Below are 18,467 nucleotides of genomic sequence, written 5' to 3'. Positions count from 1 at the left end.
CAACGAGGCCCTGGACGTGCGGAATATTTGTGTATAAGGAAGTGGCATCAATGGTTACAAGGATGGTTTCCGGGGATAACAGATTGGATAAGGATTCCAGGCGTTCGAGAAAGTGGTTGGTGTCTTTAATGAAGGATGGGAGACTGCATGTAATGGGTTGACGGTGTTGATCTACGTAGGCAGAAATACGTTCTGTGGGGGCTTGGTAACCGGCTACAATGGGGCGGCCGGGATGATTGGGTTTGTGAATTTTAGGAAGAAGGTAGAAGGTAGGGGTGCAGGGTGTCGGTGGGGTCAGGAGGTTGATGGAGTCAGGTGAAAGGTTTTGCAGGGGGCCTAAGGTTCTGAGGATTCCTTGAAGCTCTGCCTGGACATCAGGAATGGGATTACCTTGGCAAACATTGTATGTGGTGTTGTCTGAAAGCTGACGCAGTCCCTCAGCCACATACTCCCGACCATCAAGTACCACGGTCGTGGAACCCTTGTCCACTGGAAGAATGACGATGGATCGGTCAGCCTTCAGATCACGGATAGCCTGGGCTTCAGCAGTGGTGATGTTGGGAGTAGGATTAAGGTTTTTTAAGAAGGATTGAGAGGCAAGGCTGGAAGTCAGAAATTCCTGGAAGGTTTGGAGAGGGTGATTTTGAGGAAGAGGAGGTGGGTCCCGCTGAGATGGAGGACGGAACTGTTCCAGGCAGGGTTCAATTTGGATAGTGTCTTGGGGAGTTGGATCATTAGGAGTAGGATTAGGATCATTTTTCTTCGTGGCAAAGTGATATTTCCAGCATTGCCATGAAGAAAAATGATTGCAGGTGATGCAGTTGTCCATCAAAGTAGCAAAGCCAGATGATAGTAACAATGTGCAGAATGACCTCCAGAGAATTGATGAAGGGTGCAGGCTCTGACAGTTGACCCTGCATGTAAATAAATGTAACATATCACACTTCATAGGAAAAGAAATCCACTACTGTTTTGCTATGCTATTGATGACAAACCGTTGGAAACAGAATACATCATAAAATATCTAGGAGTAACTATCCAGAACGACCTTACATGGAATGACCATATAAAACAAATAGTGGGAAAATAGTGGGAAAAAGATGCCAAACTCAGATTCATAGGAAGAATCTTGAGGAAATGAAGCTCATCTATGGAGGAAGTGGCTTATAAGGTGCTTGTTTGACCCATTCTTGAGTATTGTTCATCTATCTGGGATCCCTACCAGATAGGACTGATAGAAGAGATAGAGAAGATCCAATAAAGAGCAGCACATTTCATCGGAGGATAGTTTAGCAGCATGAGAGCATTACAGAGATGCTCAACAAACTCCATTGGCATACATTACAAGAGAGGTGTTGTGTATCATTGAGAGATTTATATTGAAATTTCAAGAGAGCACTTTCTGGGAAGAGTTGTACAACATATTGCTCCCTCCACCTGTAATAACTTCAAGTTGAACAAATATATTTCAAGGAAGATGCAATACATCAAAGTCACAGATCAAGTAAACAGAGTAAGATGTGTGTACACTTTAACATTCAAATCATAACTGAGTCTAAGTCCAGCAGCTTCTGGCTGGCTGGCTGCTTAGGTGGCACTGCTGCTGCATGGCTGGCAGACAGCGCCGCATGTAGAGGACACGCGTAACTGCGCGGCGGCACTTTGAAAGATCGGCGAGTCACAGCACTTCCCCCCCCCCCCCTCCTTTGAATTTTTTGCACAGATCTTGCGGCTTTTCGCGGATGATGCTGTAGTATACAGAGAAGTTGCAGCATTAGAAAATTGTAGCGAAATGCAGGAAGATCTGCAGCGGATAGGCACTTGGTGCAGGGAGTGGCAACTGACCCTTAACATAGACAAATGTAATGTATTGCGAATACATAGAAAGAAGGATCCTTTATTGTATGATTATATGATAGCGGAACAAACACTGGTAGCAGTTACTTCTGTAAAATATCTGGGAGTATGCGTGCGGAACGATTTGAAGTGGAATGATCATATAAAATTAATTGTTGGTAAGGCGGGTACCAGGTTGAGATTCATTGGGAGAGTGCTTAGAAAATGTAGTCCATCAACAAAGGAGGTGGCTTACAAAATGCTCGTTCGACCTATACTTGAGTATTGCTCATCAGTGTGGGATCCGTACCAGATCGGTCTGACGGAGGAGATAGAGAAGATCCAAAGAAGAGCGGCGCGTTTCGTCACAGGGTTATTTGGTAACCATGATAGCGTTACGGAGATGTTTAATAAACTCAAGTGGCAGACTCTGCAAGAGAGGCGCTCTGCATCGCGGTGTAGCTTGCTCGCCAGGTTTCGAGAGGGTGCGTTTCTGGATGAGGTATCGAATATATTGCTTCCCCCTACTTATACCTCCCGAGGAGATCACGAATGTAAAATTAGAGAGATTAGAGCGCGCACGGAGGCTTTCAGACAGTCGTTCTGCCCGCGAACCATACGCGACTGGAACAGGAAAGGGAGGTAATGACAGTGGCACGTAAAGTGCCCTCCGCCACACACCGTTGGGTGGCTTGCGGAGTACCAATGTAGATGTAGATGTAGAGATGGCCTGTAGATTGCTAACATCCATAGGTGTTGTTTGACTGGCCGTAAAGTCTCGAGGAGGAGGCTTCCCGTACAGACGGAAGTGTCCCCGATGATAATGGGTCGAGATGACAGGAGACGTAGGGGTCGATTCTGCTGGGGCCCCATGCACCAATCTGCCCATTGCGACAAGTCCGGTTGTTATAACAGGAGACATTGGCAATGTGTCTGCGTCCGTAGGAGAAGGTGGCGAGTAGAGCTGCTCCGACAGATGATGTTCATCTGGTTCCTGCATGGGCACGTCTCATGGTGGCTTTAGTTCTTGTGCTGGCACCAATATGATGGTGAGAGGACTGCGTTGTGAGTAATGAGAGATTCCAGTATCGCGAGCGTCAGGTAGAGCCGAACTTGGTGTAGCGGCATCCTGAACAGGCGTTGCCGGCACACGAGGCCAAAGCTGGTCCGAATGATGAACTGCAACACCCGTGTCCATCTGGATTTCATACAGGCGTTGGCCACAGTGTTGTAAGATGTGGCCAGGACTCCATTTTGGCTGCCTGCCATATCCCTGTACCCATACAAGGTCGTTGGCAGTGAACCGGCCAAGCGAAGGCACCTGCTGCCGTGAGGTGGAAGGCCACAGAAAATGAAGTAGCATGCGGGGCTGTCAGCCATGTAAGAGCTCAGCCAGTCTGTGGCATTCGATAGGGGCGAGCTTTTGTGTTTCCACCTGGATGTTGCCAAGCAGCAGGTTGTGGATGGGTTCCCCATCACAGGGGACCGGCTGGCAGCTGCTACGGGTTCTCACCATACCCTCTCCCGGGTTTTATGCTGTATTCAGAAGGGTTGGTCAGATTGTCTGTCCGCTAAGACTTCTGATCCATTGCGGAACTACTACAATTTGCGTTACCGCCTCACGGCTAGGGATGGTGTTATCCTCCTTTCCACCAACAATGCTTCGCCACGTGTTGTGGTACCTGCGTCTTTTTATGCTTCGGTCTTGCGCCTCCTTCACCAAGGGCACTCGGGTGTCTCTCACACAAAATCTCTGGTGCGCTGTCATGTGTGCTGGCCCGGCATCGACTCTGAAATCGCACACACGGTCACTGCCTGCGGCCCTTGTGCACCACAGGCCACCGCCCCGAAGTCATCTTTGTCACTGTGGCCTTCGCCTGAGAAGCCCTGGGAGCATATTCATGCTGACTTTGCAGGACCTTTTTTAGGTACTTATTGGCTTCTTGATGCCTACTCTAATTTTCCTTTCATGGTCCTTTGCATGTCGCCTACCACCGTGGCAACCACTGATGCTTTAGCTCGCATTTTCTCTTTGGAAGCCCTTCCCTCAATTCTTGTTACTGATAATGGTCCACAATTTGCCTCTTCTGATTTTGTGGATTTTTGTGCCCATCATGGCATCATGCATGTCACAGCCCCTCCGTTCCATCCACAGTCAAACAGTGAGGCTGAACGACTGGTCCGCACATTTAAGGCTCAGATGAGGAAACTTCTGACTTCTTCTGCTGATGATGCGCTTCTCCAATTTCTGGCTTCTTACCGTTTCACCCCCACCGCTGCTTGGCAACATCCAGGTGGAAACACAAAAGCTCGCCCCTATCGAATGCCAGATCAGGACCCATGGGAAGGCAAGACAGTGCATCAGCATTTGCATGTTGAGCCGTTGGCTGGAAATGAATCTCATAATTGAAACGAGACAAGTAAAGAGCCCAACGCTGGAGGCGGTGTGCAGCCTTGTCGGGAAGTGATGTTGATGGATGAAACGAGGAAACAAGTGGTTTGTGATCCATAACAAGATAAAATTTGGATCCATAGAGAAAAACACCAAACTTATGAAGAGCATAAATAATGGCCAAAGCTTCTTTTTCAATTTAAGAATACTTTTGTTGGGCATCTGTGAGCGTTTTGGAGGCATAAGCAATGGGTTGTTCACAACTGTCAGAAAAATGGTGCGTAAGGACTGCACCAACCCCGTATTGAGAGGTGTCCATGGCAAGAACAAGATGTTGGCCAGGTCAATAAGTAGCCAGGCACGGGGCCTGTTTCAGCATAGTCTTCAATTTCTGAAAAGCCGCATCGCATGACGCAGACCAGTGAGAAGGCATGTTTTTATGCAACAGGCGATGCAACGGCTGAGACACCAAAGCAGCAGACGGTAAAATCTTGTGATAGTATGCTATTTTCCCCAAGAAGGCCTGCAGTTCCTTAACAGATGAAGGGCGAGGAGGGCATCGATCACAGCGACAGTTTGCTGAAGCGGACGAACACCATCCCGAGAGAGTTGAAACCCCAAGTACATGATAGATGCCTGAAAAAATTTTGATTTCTCAAGATTACACTTAAGACTGGTAGTCTGTAAGACATGATAAAGTGTGTGGAGATTTTGAAGATGTTTGTCAGTGGTGGAGCCAGTGACAACAATGTTGTCCTGGTAATTTATACACCCAGGGACAGTGAGCAATAATTGTTCCAAGAATCGCTGAAAGAGAGCAGGGGCACTGGCAACCTCGAATGGCAATCATTGGTAATGATAGAGACTGAAAGGCGTGTTAAGGACCAGAAACTGCCAGGAAGCAGTGTCGAGAGGAAGTTGATGATAAGCTTCTCACAGGTCAAGTTTAGAAAAATACTAGCCACCAGCAAGTTTAGTGAACAATTCTTCAGGTCAAGGCATCGGGTAAGTGTCGATAAGGCATTGAGCATTTACAGTGGCTTTGAAATCTCCACAGAGATGAATACCACCATTTGGCTTAGCAACGGCAACGACAGGAGAGGACCACTCACTGGAAGTAACAGGAAGAAAGACCCCTGAAGCAGTGAGGTGATCCAGCTCCCGTTTGACCTGATCATGAAGTGCCAAGGAATGGGCCGAGCCTGAAAAAACTTAGGCCGAGCAGTGGGTATGAGCGTGATATGAGCTTCAAAGTCATTTGCATGGACTAACCCAGGAGAAGAAAGGGACGAAAATGTTGTTGACAAGGAATACAATTGAACATAAGGAATAGTATCAGAGACGATATTGACAGAGTCATCTATGGAGAACACAAAAACATGAAAGGCATTGAAACCAAAAAGATTCTTCATGTTGCTATGGTCGACCACAAATATGGGAACAGTGCGAATGACAGATTTGTAAGAGACCTCAGCATCAAATTGTCCCAAGAGAGAAATCTTCCGTTTATTGTAAGTCCGTAATTGCCTAGTGACAGGTGACAGGATTGGAGAACCCAACTGAAGATACATCTGAGAATTGATGATGGTGGCAGCAGAACCAGTATCCACCTACATACAAACATCTCGACCAAGTATTTGGAGAGTGAGGAATAACTTCCGTGAAAGGGAAGAAGTACAATTGACAGACAACACAGAATCAGAATCAGTGTCATGTTCATGAACATCATGTATGTGGTTGGATTTGCAAATGGATGACACATGACCCTTTTTTTTTGCATTTGTGACACACGGCCCAGCGTTGTGGACAATCTTCTCGTGAATGTTTCGTAAAACACCGTGGACATAAAGACAGTTGCCGTGGGTTTTGCTGCAGTTTCTTAGAGGTTTGTTTATGGTTAGGCCGAGGCTGCGCTTGGGAGCATAGTGCGGCCACGTCGGCCGGCGGGGACATGCCACACACTTCGTCAACATCGCACAGAGGTTGTATTTCCCTGACGTCGCCCCATGCCTCTATTTGCGCTCCAGCGGCACGAGAAATTTCAAAAGACTGAGCGATGGATAGGACTTCATCTAGAGTTGGATTTGCCAACTGAAGGGCACGTTGCCTAACTTCTTTGTCGGGCGCCGATCAGATAATAGCATCCTGTACCATACAATCGGCGTAGGATTCTTTGTGAACTTCAGTAACAAATTGACACTTTCTACTGAGGCCATGAAGTTCAGCAGTCCAAGCGTGATAGGATTGATTCGGTTGTTTTTGACAATGATAAAAGGCAACACGAAAGGCTACCACATGCGTTTGCTTTTGAAAATAGACAGACAGAAGTGAGCACATTTCAGCAAAGGACAAAGATGCAGGATCTTTCAAAGGAGCCAATTGTGACAACAACCGATACATTTGAGGTGAAATCCATGAAAGGAACAGAGACTTACATGTTTGTTCGTCTGCGACATGAAATGCCAAGAAGTGCTGTCAAAGACATTTTTCATAATCAGACCAGTCTTCCACCATCTCATCATAAGGAGGACAAGTGGGTAGAGACAATGAGAGATGCCCCGCATTTGATGCCATGACGAAATCATGAATTGCATTTGTGAGAAGCGTTTGCTTTTTTTTGAGACCTTGGAATAGTTGCTCTAAAGTAGCCATGGAAACATGTGGGTCAACGATGGAAAAGAAAAATCCCATCCTCGTTGTCAATTGTAATAACTTCAAGTTGAACGAATATATTTCAAGGAAGATGCAATACATCAAAGTCACAGATGAAGTAAACAGAGTAAGACGTGTGTACACTTTAACAGTCAAATCATAACTGAGTCCAAGTCTAGCGGCCGCTGGCTGGCTGGCCGCTTAGGTGGCGCTGCTGCTGCATGGCTGGCAGACAGCGCCGCATGTAGAGGATGCGCGTAACTGCGTGGCGGTACTTCGAATTATTGGCGAGTCACAACACTACCCCCACATATGTCTCGTTTAATGACCATGAGGAGAAAATTTGAGAAATTACAGCCAGTACAGAGGCTTACCAACAATCATTCTTCCCACACTCTATTCATGAGTGGAACATGGTTGGAGGGCTCAGTTAGTCGTACAAAAAGTACACCCTGCCACATACCATTAGGTGGCTTGCAGAGTACAATGTAGATGTAGGCATAGATGTTACATTGTGATTATAGTATTTTGATAGATACTTTTTAAGTGACCCAGAAACTCATCCAGCACCTATATGCAATGCTCCCACACTACAAATATATCATCAACATAGCAGAGGAAGTGTTGGGTTTAAGGTGGACAATTTGAAGTGCCATTTCCTCAAAATGTCACATGCAGGAATTTGCATTCCCAGGCAGAAATGATGATTCCATGGCTACTCCATCTATTTGTTTGTAAAACTCTCTGTTGCTTTTAAAGTACATGATGGTGAGTGCTTCTTGAAAGAGCTCTACTGGTACACTATCAGTGCCAGGGAGTCTCAAAGAACCACTTTCATGAAGACTGCTGTAACATCAAAGCTTACAGACAGATATTCCCTCTGAAAATGCAGGAGATAAGTATTGTCACAAAACTGGCCAAGTTCTTTATATGGTGACTGTAGTTTCCACCTAGGGGTTTTCTAAGTCTAGCTATGTATTTAGTGAGGCCATACATTGGTGAGTTTATGATGTTTACAACTAGTCGCAGCAGTATCCCTTCTTTATAAGTTTTGGTAAGTCCATACAGGTATTACGTGGTTGGTGCCTTAGGATACAACCTCTTCTTCACTTCCTTTTATAGATTTGAACTGCTCTGCTGTATATAATAACAGATTCATGGAATACTCTCAAAAACCTAGAACTTATCAATGTATCAAACAACAAAAGAATTTAACAGTTCTATCTCTGTAGCCAACTGCAGTCAGAGATCATAAAATATATTTGATTAGGAAATGTAAGTGATTTGAGAGTAGAGGTTACAACTCAACAAAAATTCTTTTTGTATATGAGACCACAATCCAACTGACATTGTCAAATGTTTACAATGGAATGAAGAAGAAAAGCTAGAAAATCTGAAAAGGGAAATGCAAAGGATCACTCTAGATATAAAAAGGTCAATGAGTGAAATGAAGACAAGATAAGAATTCCTGGTCACATAAATACAAGGTAATATCAACAGAAGCAGAAAATACTATAACAGGAGTAAGGATTGTTATGAATAGGAAAGAAGGCCCAGAATGAGCTACTGTGAACAGTTCTGTGACAGGATTGTTTTCATCAGATTTGGCTGCAAACCAATGCTCACAACAATAGTTGAGTATACATTCCAATGTCACAAGCAGAAGATGAAGAGATAGACAAAGTATATGATGGTACTGAATGAGTAATCCAGTATGCAAAGGGGAATGAAAATAATCATGGCAAACAGAATGTGATTGTAGAAGAAGGAATAGACAGACTTACAGGAGCATATGGGCATGGCAGTAGGAGTTAAAGAGGAAAAGAGTACTTTAGCTCTGCAATATATTTCTGATGGTAATAGTGAGTATTTTCTTCAAGAATCACAAGAAGAGGAGGAATTCTTGGAAAAGACCTGGAGACATGGGAAGATTCCAGTTAGATTACATTGTGGTCAGACAGAGATTCCAGAATCAGATATTGGATTGTATGGCTTATCCAGGATCAGATAAAGACTCAGACCACAATTTAGTAATGATCAAGAGTAGACTTAAATTTAAGATAATCCTCCATAAGAATTAGTGTGGAAGGAAGTGGGATACTGAAGTTCTGAGGAATGATGAGATGCATTTGAAGTTCACTAAGGGTGTGGATATTGCAATAGTAATCAGTTCAGCTGGAGAGGAGTAGACATCTCTGAAAAGGTAATCACAGAAGATGGAAAGGAAAACATAGGTACAAGGAAGGTAAGTGTGAAGAATTCTTGGCTAATGGAAGAAATATTTCAACTGAACAATAAAAGAAGAAAGTAGAGAAATGTTCAGGGAAATACAGGAATACAGCCCTATAGTTCCCTTAGGAATGTAAAAGGAATTGCAAGACCGTCAAAGCAAAATGGCTGCAGGAAAGATGTGAAAAAATTGAAAAAGAAATGATTGTTGGAAGGACTGACTCGGCATATAGAAAAGTCAAAGTATCCTTCATTGAAGTTAAAAGCAATGGTGGTAACACTAATAGTGGAATGGGAATTCCACTGTTAAATATAAAATAAAGACCAGATATGCTGAAAAAGGCCACTATGAGGGGGAAGACTTGTCCAGCGACATGACAGACTAAGAAACTGGAGTCAATTTGGAAAATGTAGGGGATCCAGTATTAGAGTCAGAATTTAAAAGGGGTCTATGGAAAGCACGAGATCATATAAGGCAGAAAGGATAAACATCACTTGGTGGAAGTAGCAGCCAAACAACTAGTGAAGTTGGTGTGTAGAATCTCTGAGACTAGTGACATGCAGCATCAGACTTTTGTGATAATATCATACAAGCAGTTCAGAAGACATCAAGGGCAGATAAGAGTGAGAACTGTCACACTATCAGCTTAACTGCTAAGGCATCCAAGTTGCTAACAAGGAGAATATACAGAAGACTGGAAAAGAAAACTGAGGATCTGTTAGATGCCAATCTGTTAGGCTTTAGGAAGGGTAAAGGCAGCAGAGAGGCAGTTCTGACAAGCTTAATAATGGAAGCAACACTGAAGAAAAATCAACACACATTCATTGGGTATTTCAACCTAAAAAAAGTATCCAACAATGTAAAATGGTGCAAGATGTTCAAAATTCTGAGAAAAATAGGAGTCTGCTATAGGGAAAGATGGGTAAATACACAATATGTACAAGCACTAATAGGGAATCATAAAGTGTGTAAAGAGATGCAGTCTTTCATTCCTGCTGTTCAATCTATGCATCAACGTAGTATTGACAGAAATAAAAGAAAGTTTCAAGAGTAGGATTAATATTCAGGGTGAAAGGAAATCAATGATAATGTTTGTGATGACATTGGTATTCTCAGTGAAAATCAAGAAGAATTACAGGATGCACTGAATAGAATGAACAGTCTAATGAGTAAAGAATATAGATTGAGAATAAACCAGAAAAAGACAAAAGTAATTAGAAGCAACAGAAAAGAGAATAGCGAGGACTTTAACATCAAACTGGTAATTATGAAGTAGAATTCTGCTACCTTGGAAGCAAACTAGTCCTTGATGGACAAAGAAGGGGTGACATAAAAAACTGACTAGCATAGGCAAAGAGGGCATTTTTGACCATGAGAAGTTTACTGGTATCAAACATAGGCCTTAATTCAAGGAAGCAATTTCTGGGACTGTATGTTTGGAGTGCAGCATTGTATGGTAGTAAATCATGGATACTGGGAAAAGTGAAACAGAAGAGACTCAAACAATTTGAGAAGTGGTTTTACAGAGGAATGTCAAAAATTTGGTGAACCGATAAGATAAGTAATGAGGAGGCCCTCCACAGAATGAGCAAAGAAAGGACCATATGGAAAATTGACAATAAGAACAGACGATAGGATATGTGTTAAGACAGTAGGGAATAACCTCCATAGTGTTAGAAGGAGGTGTAGACTGCGAAAACTGTAGAGGAAAAGAGAGATTGGAGTACATCCAGCAAATAATTGAGGAAATAGGGTGCAAGTGCTTCTCTGAGAAGAAGAGGTTAGTGCAGAAGAGGAATTTGTGGCAGGCTGCTTCAAATCAGTCAAAAGACTGATGACTCAAAAAAGGTGCTGAGTTCCGAAAAAAATTTTCTTTGCAGGTGTCAGTGTTATATGAAGAATTTTTCATCTAAATACCTTGTGTCTAGGACTATAGGTTTAGCCTGCTTGTTGTTATGCTAGCCAGTCAGTTTCTAATTTATGTATATTCATTGATGAATTGCTGTTTTCATTGAAAATTGCATTAACAATCTAATGATTACAGAATGTGTATTGAAAATAAAATCAGAAAAAGACAAAAGTAATTAGAACGAGAAGCAGCAGAAGAGGGAAAAGTGAGAATATATACCACATATACAGGGTGTCCCATTTATCTTGACCACCCTAAATAACTGCTTGTTCAGATGCAAATTCAAGCAAATGTTCTTAAGCCATCAGGGGGACATCAATCAGCATGATTGCCTTTGTTGTAGCTTTGTTTCTAATAAAATATATGAACAGCAGTATTACTTTTTTAAATGGTGCCCTGCATTTTTTATTCACTAATTCATTTCCTCTCCTAAAGACCTATTCAAAAATGTATCACAGTGTACCATTCACTGAAACACAATGTTATTAATTACATAATACATCATTGGCGTTGATGCTCCCAGCGCTTAGTGCAGGTACTGGGGGTAATGAAACACATTCATGTGCTGACATCGACAGAGAACAAATGTAAACATAAGTAGAATGCACACCCATCATTCTGTCAACCATCATCAGTTGAAGAATTGTGTGAGTAGAATGTACACCAATGAAGAGAAGATAGAAATACTACTCATCTGTGGGGAACGTAAGTTAGCAGAACAGTAATTGTAATACTGTTTTCTTATGTACGGGTACATTTAGGACAGTAGTTTAGTCCTTTTAAATACTGTTGTGTAAAGTAGGCATACAGTAAAGGCTGTCCTTCCTACAAACTGCAATGACATAATGTTTCTTTTATTGTTGTTGTTGTTGTTGAAGGTAGGCAAAATGCTAAGCAGGCAGCAGAACTGTACAGAGAGTATATCCTGACACAAACCATATTCCCAATGGATGTTTTCTCATCTTGTTGTGATGCTTCAGGAAACAGGAAGTTTCAGCCCATGACAACACAATTGTTGTAGCACTCGCACAGACGAAGCTGCCGAAGTTACTGTTCTTGCTTTGTTTCTATGAATCCACATGTAAGCACACGACAGCTTGAACATGAGATTGACATTCCTAAAACCAGCGTACATCAAATTCTTACTTGCCACTGGTTCCATTCTTACCATGTAATGTTAATGATTTCCTATGACAAATCAAAAAATAGTGAAGCCGAAAAAGCAAACTACATAAGTTTGAGGAACAAATACAAGGCAAAAATTAGGTTAAGCAAGTGCAAAGCAAATGATGATTATATTAATAAGTCCCAAAATAAATGCAAAGCAGCCTGGACTGTTATCAAGACTCATCTGGGTAGAAATAAAGATGTTAACAAAAATAATTCATGTGATGCTTGTATCACACCAGATGATTTCAACACCTTCTTCATTAATGCTGCCAGTATGAATAACAGTGCTGCAAATGAACATATTCATAAATGTGACAACAACCATATCTCAAATAATAGAAATTCATTTCTTCAAAATTTTGAGGATATGGTTCATGTGTTTAAATGGAAAGAAGTAAAAGTAACAGATATTAAAACTTCAATAGCAAAATTAAGTTACTCAAAATCAGAAGACATTTATGGTCTCTCCAATTTTGTAATAAAAAAAAGTAGCAGATGTAATAGCACATCCACTCTGTTCTCTTATGAATCGGATGTTTGTCAGTGGCTGTTTCCCTTCATCCTTAAAAATGGCAGTCGTTACTCCACTGCACAAGAAAGGTGACAAGTCTTGTCCTAATAATTACCGTCCAATCTCCCTTGTACCCATCGTATCAAAAGTAGTGGAATATTGCATACAGCTCCAAATCAGTCAACATCTGTCTGTGAATAATATTCTTAGTGACTCTCAGTATGGCTTCAGGTCCGGCCTGTCAACGGCAAAAGCAGTTGAAGATGTTGTTTCATATATATTGTCATCATTCGAATCAGGATTATCAGTTAATGCCATTCTTGTGGTCCTCAGCAAGGCATTTGACTCTACCAGTCACAGGAGACAACTAGAAAAACTGCACTGCTATGGTATTAGAGGCTCAGAACTATCTCTGATGAGATCCTATGTGAGCGACAGAAAACAAATTGTGCATTTTAACAATATGAGGTCAAATGTCTTGGATATCATGCAGGGTGTACCACAAGGCTCTGTGTTTGGACCTTTACTTTTTATAATATATGTAAATGACTTGCCCAGCACCATGTTATGTAAATCCACACTCAATGCAGATGATACAACTTTTGTTACAGCAGAGAAAGATTTAGAAAAATTAAACGAGGAAAGTGAGGCTCATCTCAGAGCAGCCATCAAGTGGTTCCAACTCAATGACTTGCATATAAATCATGATAAAACTGTAAATATTCTCTTTAGCTTGTGTGTTAAGAGTGATAAGATTGATTGTGTCTCAGCTAAACTACTTGGGATCCATCTTGACTCAAAATTAATGTGGAAGAGTCATACCGATTATATTTGTACTAAGTTAGCACATGTGACATATTTGTTAGGTAAACTAAGGTCATGTGTTAGTGGTAAGTTATTACTCAATGCATACTATGCCATTTTCCACACCCATTTAACATATGCCACTTTGTTGTGGGGAAACTCACCCGGAGCAAAACAAGTTTTCATTTGGCAAAGGAAGGCAGTCAGATGCATCCATGGAGTCATAAATAACGAGTCTTGTAGACCATATTTCAAAAATCTAAAAATACTAACAGTTGCAGCTCTCTTTATACTAAGTTGTCTGATACGCACAAAAGAAAAATAAACGCAGTCGCAAACTATGACAATCTATCCATTACCATGACACAAGTGTAAAACAGCAAATTGACATCCCAGTTGCTAGACTAAAGAAAACTCAAGATAGTTACAGGTACATGGGAGTAAAGCTATTTAACATGTTGCCAATAGAGGCACAAAATGTGTCACTGAATGAGTTTAAAAGTGTCACAAAGAAATGGCTTAGAGAAAAATCTTTTTATACAATAGAAGAGTTTATAATGTGCACTAAAGATGATCATAAGTACCAGTACTAATATAGTTTCACTTAGATTAAACTTATGCATGTAAAAATAATGAAAATACCTTGTGCAGCATCAAGGACAAATTTTTGTATCTTATTAGACAATCTGATTTGATCCATTATAAATGGTTTTTTGAAAGCCTGCGACTGTAGATACAATAGGTTTGTTTATAAATAAATACTTCTGCTACCAGTCACGATTTTCTTTATTTTACTATTTGCACGACGCGTTTCGAGAAATAATTCCCATTTTCAAGTGCGTTTTTATGATGTGTGTTAAGCCATTTCTTTTGATGTTGTCAGTGTGTGTGAGTCTGCTTCACTTTGTTGACTTTTAAATTTTCTAATGGTCCATTTGTGTAGAGAGTCACACACACTTAACATCACACACAACTTGTACATTTTACACATCGAACATATCTGATATAAACAAAACAGTTGCAAAGATCTTCTTATAGAAGATCTTTGCAACTGTTTTGTTTATATCAGATATGTTCGATGTGTAAAATGTACAAGTTGTGTGTGATGTTAAGTGTGTGTGACTCTCTACACAAATGGACCATTAGAAAATTTAAAAGTCAACAAAGTGAAGCAGACTCACACACACTGACAACATCAAAAGAAATGGCTTAACACACATCATAAAAACGCACTTGAAAATGGGAATTATTTCTCGAAACGCGTCGTGCAAATAGTAAAATAAAGAAAATCGTGACTGGTAGCAGAAGTATTTATTTATAAACAAACCTATTATTAGACAATAATAATCTACAATATATTACACCATTTCTGTTAGTTATGTAAACTATATATGTACGCAAATGACGACATCAATTGCATTTTTTAATGCCTAAAGATGGATAATAAAATAAATAAATGTACACCTACATCAAGAATGGCATGGGAATGATATCCAGAATCGTGTACAGTTCTGTCAGTGGGCACAGCAGCAAATCCGCACCAACCCGAACTTCTTCTCCAATGTTCTATTTACCAATGAATGTTCATTCTCAAACAAAGGACAGGTAAAATCAAGGAACATGCATTATTGGTCCAGAGACAACCCACAAAGGCTTAGACAGGTGGAACATCAGCATCAATGGAGAGTTAATGTCTGGTGTGGGATGCTTGGTACTACAATTATTGGCCCTTATTTCATCAATGGTAGTCTAAACAGCACAGTGTATGCCAACTTCCTCAGATGAATTCTTCCTCCTCTTCTGCATGAAGTGCCGCTAAGAACCAGAATGCTCCTGGGGTATCAATCCCATGTATGTCCAGCACATAATGCCTTGCGTGCACGTTGTGTTGTAAACTGAAGGTATCCTGCCAGATGGATTGGTCAAGGAGGAACAGTTACTTGGTCTGCTAGGTCTCCTAATTTAAATCCTCTGGACTTTTTTCTTTGGGGATGCATTAAAGATGTTGTCTATTGTGTTATTCCAACAATTCCAGAGGACATGCAGGAATGTATCATGCTTGTTTGTAATTCTCTTCAGCAGGGAACATTGGAAGCAGTAAATACGAGGGTTATCCACAAAGTACATTACATTTTGGAATTAAAAATAAATAAAGGATTGGAATTTTTTTTTATTATATACAGATGAAAGCCACACTTAAATACTACTTTTCTACGTAGTTGCCATTTAAATTAAGGCACTTATCATAGCGATGGACGAACTTGGTAATTCCTTCGTCGTAAAATTCGGCCGCCTGCGCCTTCAACCACGCGGTTACCTCTTCTTGAAGCTGTGCGTCGTCATCAAAACACTGCATAGCCAACCACTTCTTCATTGCTCAGAATAAGTGGAAGTCACTCAGTGCCAGGTTGGGACTGTACGGCAGATGAGGAAACAACTCCCACTTAAAAGATTCGAGAACTTCACGAGTGGCATTTGCCATGTGGGCCGGGCGTTGTCGTGAATCAGCAAGATCTTTGAGCCCAACTTTCCTCTGCGCTTGTTTTGTATTGCTCTTCTGAGGTTGTGCAGAGTTTGGCAATACCTTTGAGAGTTTATTGTAGTGCCTCTTTCCAAGAAATCCACAAAAATCACACCTTTTCTGTCCCAAAAGACAGTCTCCATCACCTTCCTTGCTGACATTGTCTGCACGCATTTCATGGGTTTTTGGGGGGAATTTGTGTGCCCCCACTGCATTGACTGCAACTTTGTCTCACAGTTCACATGCTTAACCCATGTTTCGTCACCAGTAATGATGTGATCGAGTAATGAGTCGCCATCTTTCTCGTAAGCGTCCAAAAACGTTAATGCTGCAGCCATTCGCTGATTTTTGTGAATCTCTGTCAAGATTTTTGGTATACATCTTGCACAAAACTTGTGGTAACCTAGCTTTTCGGTAATGATTTCGTGCAACAAACTTCGTGAAATTTGTGGAAAACTCATAGAGAGTTCCGTTATTGTGAAATTACGGTTTTCACGGACCACGGCATTGACTTTTTTGACAAGTTCGGCAGTCGCTATGCTGGGTCTTCCACTTTGCTCATCATCGTGGACGTTAGTTCGGCCATTTTTAAATTTTATGACCCATTGACGCTCTCCACCTTCAGTGATTATGTTGTCCCCATACACTTCACAAAGCTGCCGATAGATTTCTATCGGTGTACAGTTTTTTGCAGTGAGAAACCTTATTACAGCACGCACTTCACACTTCGCGGCATTTTCAATTAACACTGACATTTCAAACTGTCACAGTAACTCAACGGAGTACAGCACGAACCTCTCACTAGCACGGCAGGATGCCGACTGAGCAGCGGAATGCCATGCCACCAAGGTGGCCGCACTAGCCCCGCCCCTAACGGACACAAATGAAAACGTAATGTGCTTTGTGGATAGCCCTCGTAATTCTTTCATTCAATGAGTGCACCAGTGAATCAATGTCCAGGATCATCACTTTGAGCACCTTTGAATGTTCTGCTCCTGGGCGATAGTACAAGAGAGTCAAAGTCAATTTTGTGTTATGTTTTTACTTGGTTTGCATTTGTTGTCTGACAACTCCAGCAAGTGGACAAGTTTGTGATCCCAGGCTCAAAGTCAATATTGCATTATGTAATTAATAACTTTGTGTTTCAGTAAATAGTACACTGTAATAAATTTTTGAATAGGCCTTTAGGAGGAGAAATGAATTACTGAACAATACAAGACAGGAATAGAAGGGAGAACCGATAGAGGTACTCGAGGTACCCTCTGCCACACACGTGGCTTGTGGAGTATGGATGTAGATATAGATAAAAAATATAGGGTGCCATTTAAAAAAGTCGTACTGCTGTTCATATCTTTGTAAAAAACAAAGCTACAACAAAGGCAATCATACTGATAGATGTCCCCCAGACAGCTAAAGAACATTTGCTTGAAACCTTTAGTAATTTGCATCTGGACAAACAGTTATTTAGGGTGGTCAAGATAAATGGGATACCCTGTATATATGAGATGTGGTACAATAGAAATTCTGCTGTGGTTGAAACTATGTAAAACAAACGTTGTATTCACACTTTTTAAATTCTCAGAAAAGTGTTACAAACATTTTAAGAAATCTAAATTTCAAAAATATCCCCCTCAAAGACATTTGTAAATATCAAATAGTAAGAAGGGCAGGTATAATTTCCCAGCAGAATGGAACTATACAAATATATATGCAGAGTTAAGGTCAAGAGTGTATGCTCAATGAAAGAAGGAAAGATTATGGTTAAATGTTCCACTGGAGAAGTTGACATGGCTTATGGGATACTGTGGGCAGATGGGTAGATATTGCTGACACTTGACCCTGTTTGACTTGTGACCATAACTTGCAATCTTTATGTTAACGAGAAAGGTAAATAGCTTTAGCATTCATTGTATAAGAAGAAGTCAGTCAGAGACAGGAGAAGCTACTCTAGTAAACTGAAACACAAAAAGAGTACGGTAGTCAGTCATAAAAATGTAGAAACAAAAACAAATTATTAATAATTCAGTTCCATGCCATAAAAAGTTGGAAAAAAATACCACATGCACACACAACACACACCATCCAACACTAAAAACAGTTTGCTCATTATGGTGTATTTCTTCAGCAAGGAATCAAACACACAAAATGTTGTGAAATTTACTTGTTGTTTACCTGCATAGGTATCACATGACCCTCTCTTAGCAGGAGCACAGTTTCTGCTTTTAGGCTCTGCATTGTTATAGCTGAGTCATTTCCAGAAATTCTCTTACCATCTCCAAGAAGATGGAAAAAGTTTGCTTTTGGTAGACGAACAGATACTGTGTAGGTAGATGGCTTAACAACTGGTGCTGCTAGTAGGGCAGACCCCACCCAGAACTGGTCACTCCTGCCCATCGTCTGCAAAGGTACAATACACAAGGATTTTAAGTTCAAGATTCTCTA

General features: G+C 41.2%; 1 protein-coding gene across 1 annotated transcript in view; it reads right to left on the bottom strand.

The window, feature by feature from the left end:
- Window positions 1–18,467, bottom strand: part of LOC124623056 (alpha-glucosidase-like) — a 237,237-nt gene that overhangs the window by 23,391 nt on the left and 195,379 nt on the right. The window contains exon 12 of the mRNA XM_047148849.1: window positions 18,198–18,422. Coding sequence (XP_047004805.1) covers window positions 18,198–18,422 — 225 coding nt within the window. The remainder of the gene's footprint in view (window positions 1–18,197; window positions 18,423–18,467) is intronic.

This window comes from Schistocerca americana, chromosome 7 (assembly GCF_021461395.2).
Source record: "Schistocerca americana isolate TAMUIC-IGC-003095 chromosome 7, iqSchAmer2.1, whole genome shotgun sequence".
NCBI classification, from domain to species: domain Eukaryota; kingdom Metazoa; phylum Arthropoda; class Insecta; order Orthoptera; family Acrididae; genus Schistocerca; species Schistocerca americana.
The sequence above is the reverse complement of the archived record's forward strand: the minus strand, read 5'-3'. Positions and strand labels throughout refer to the sequence as shown.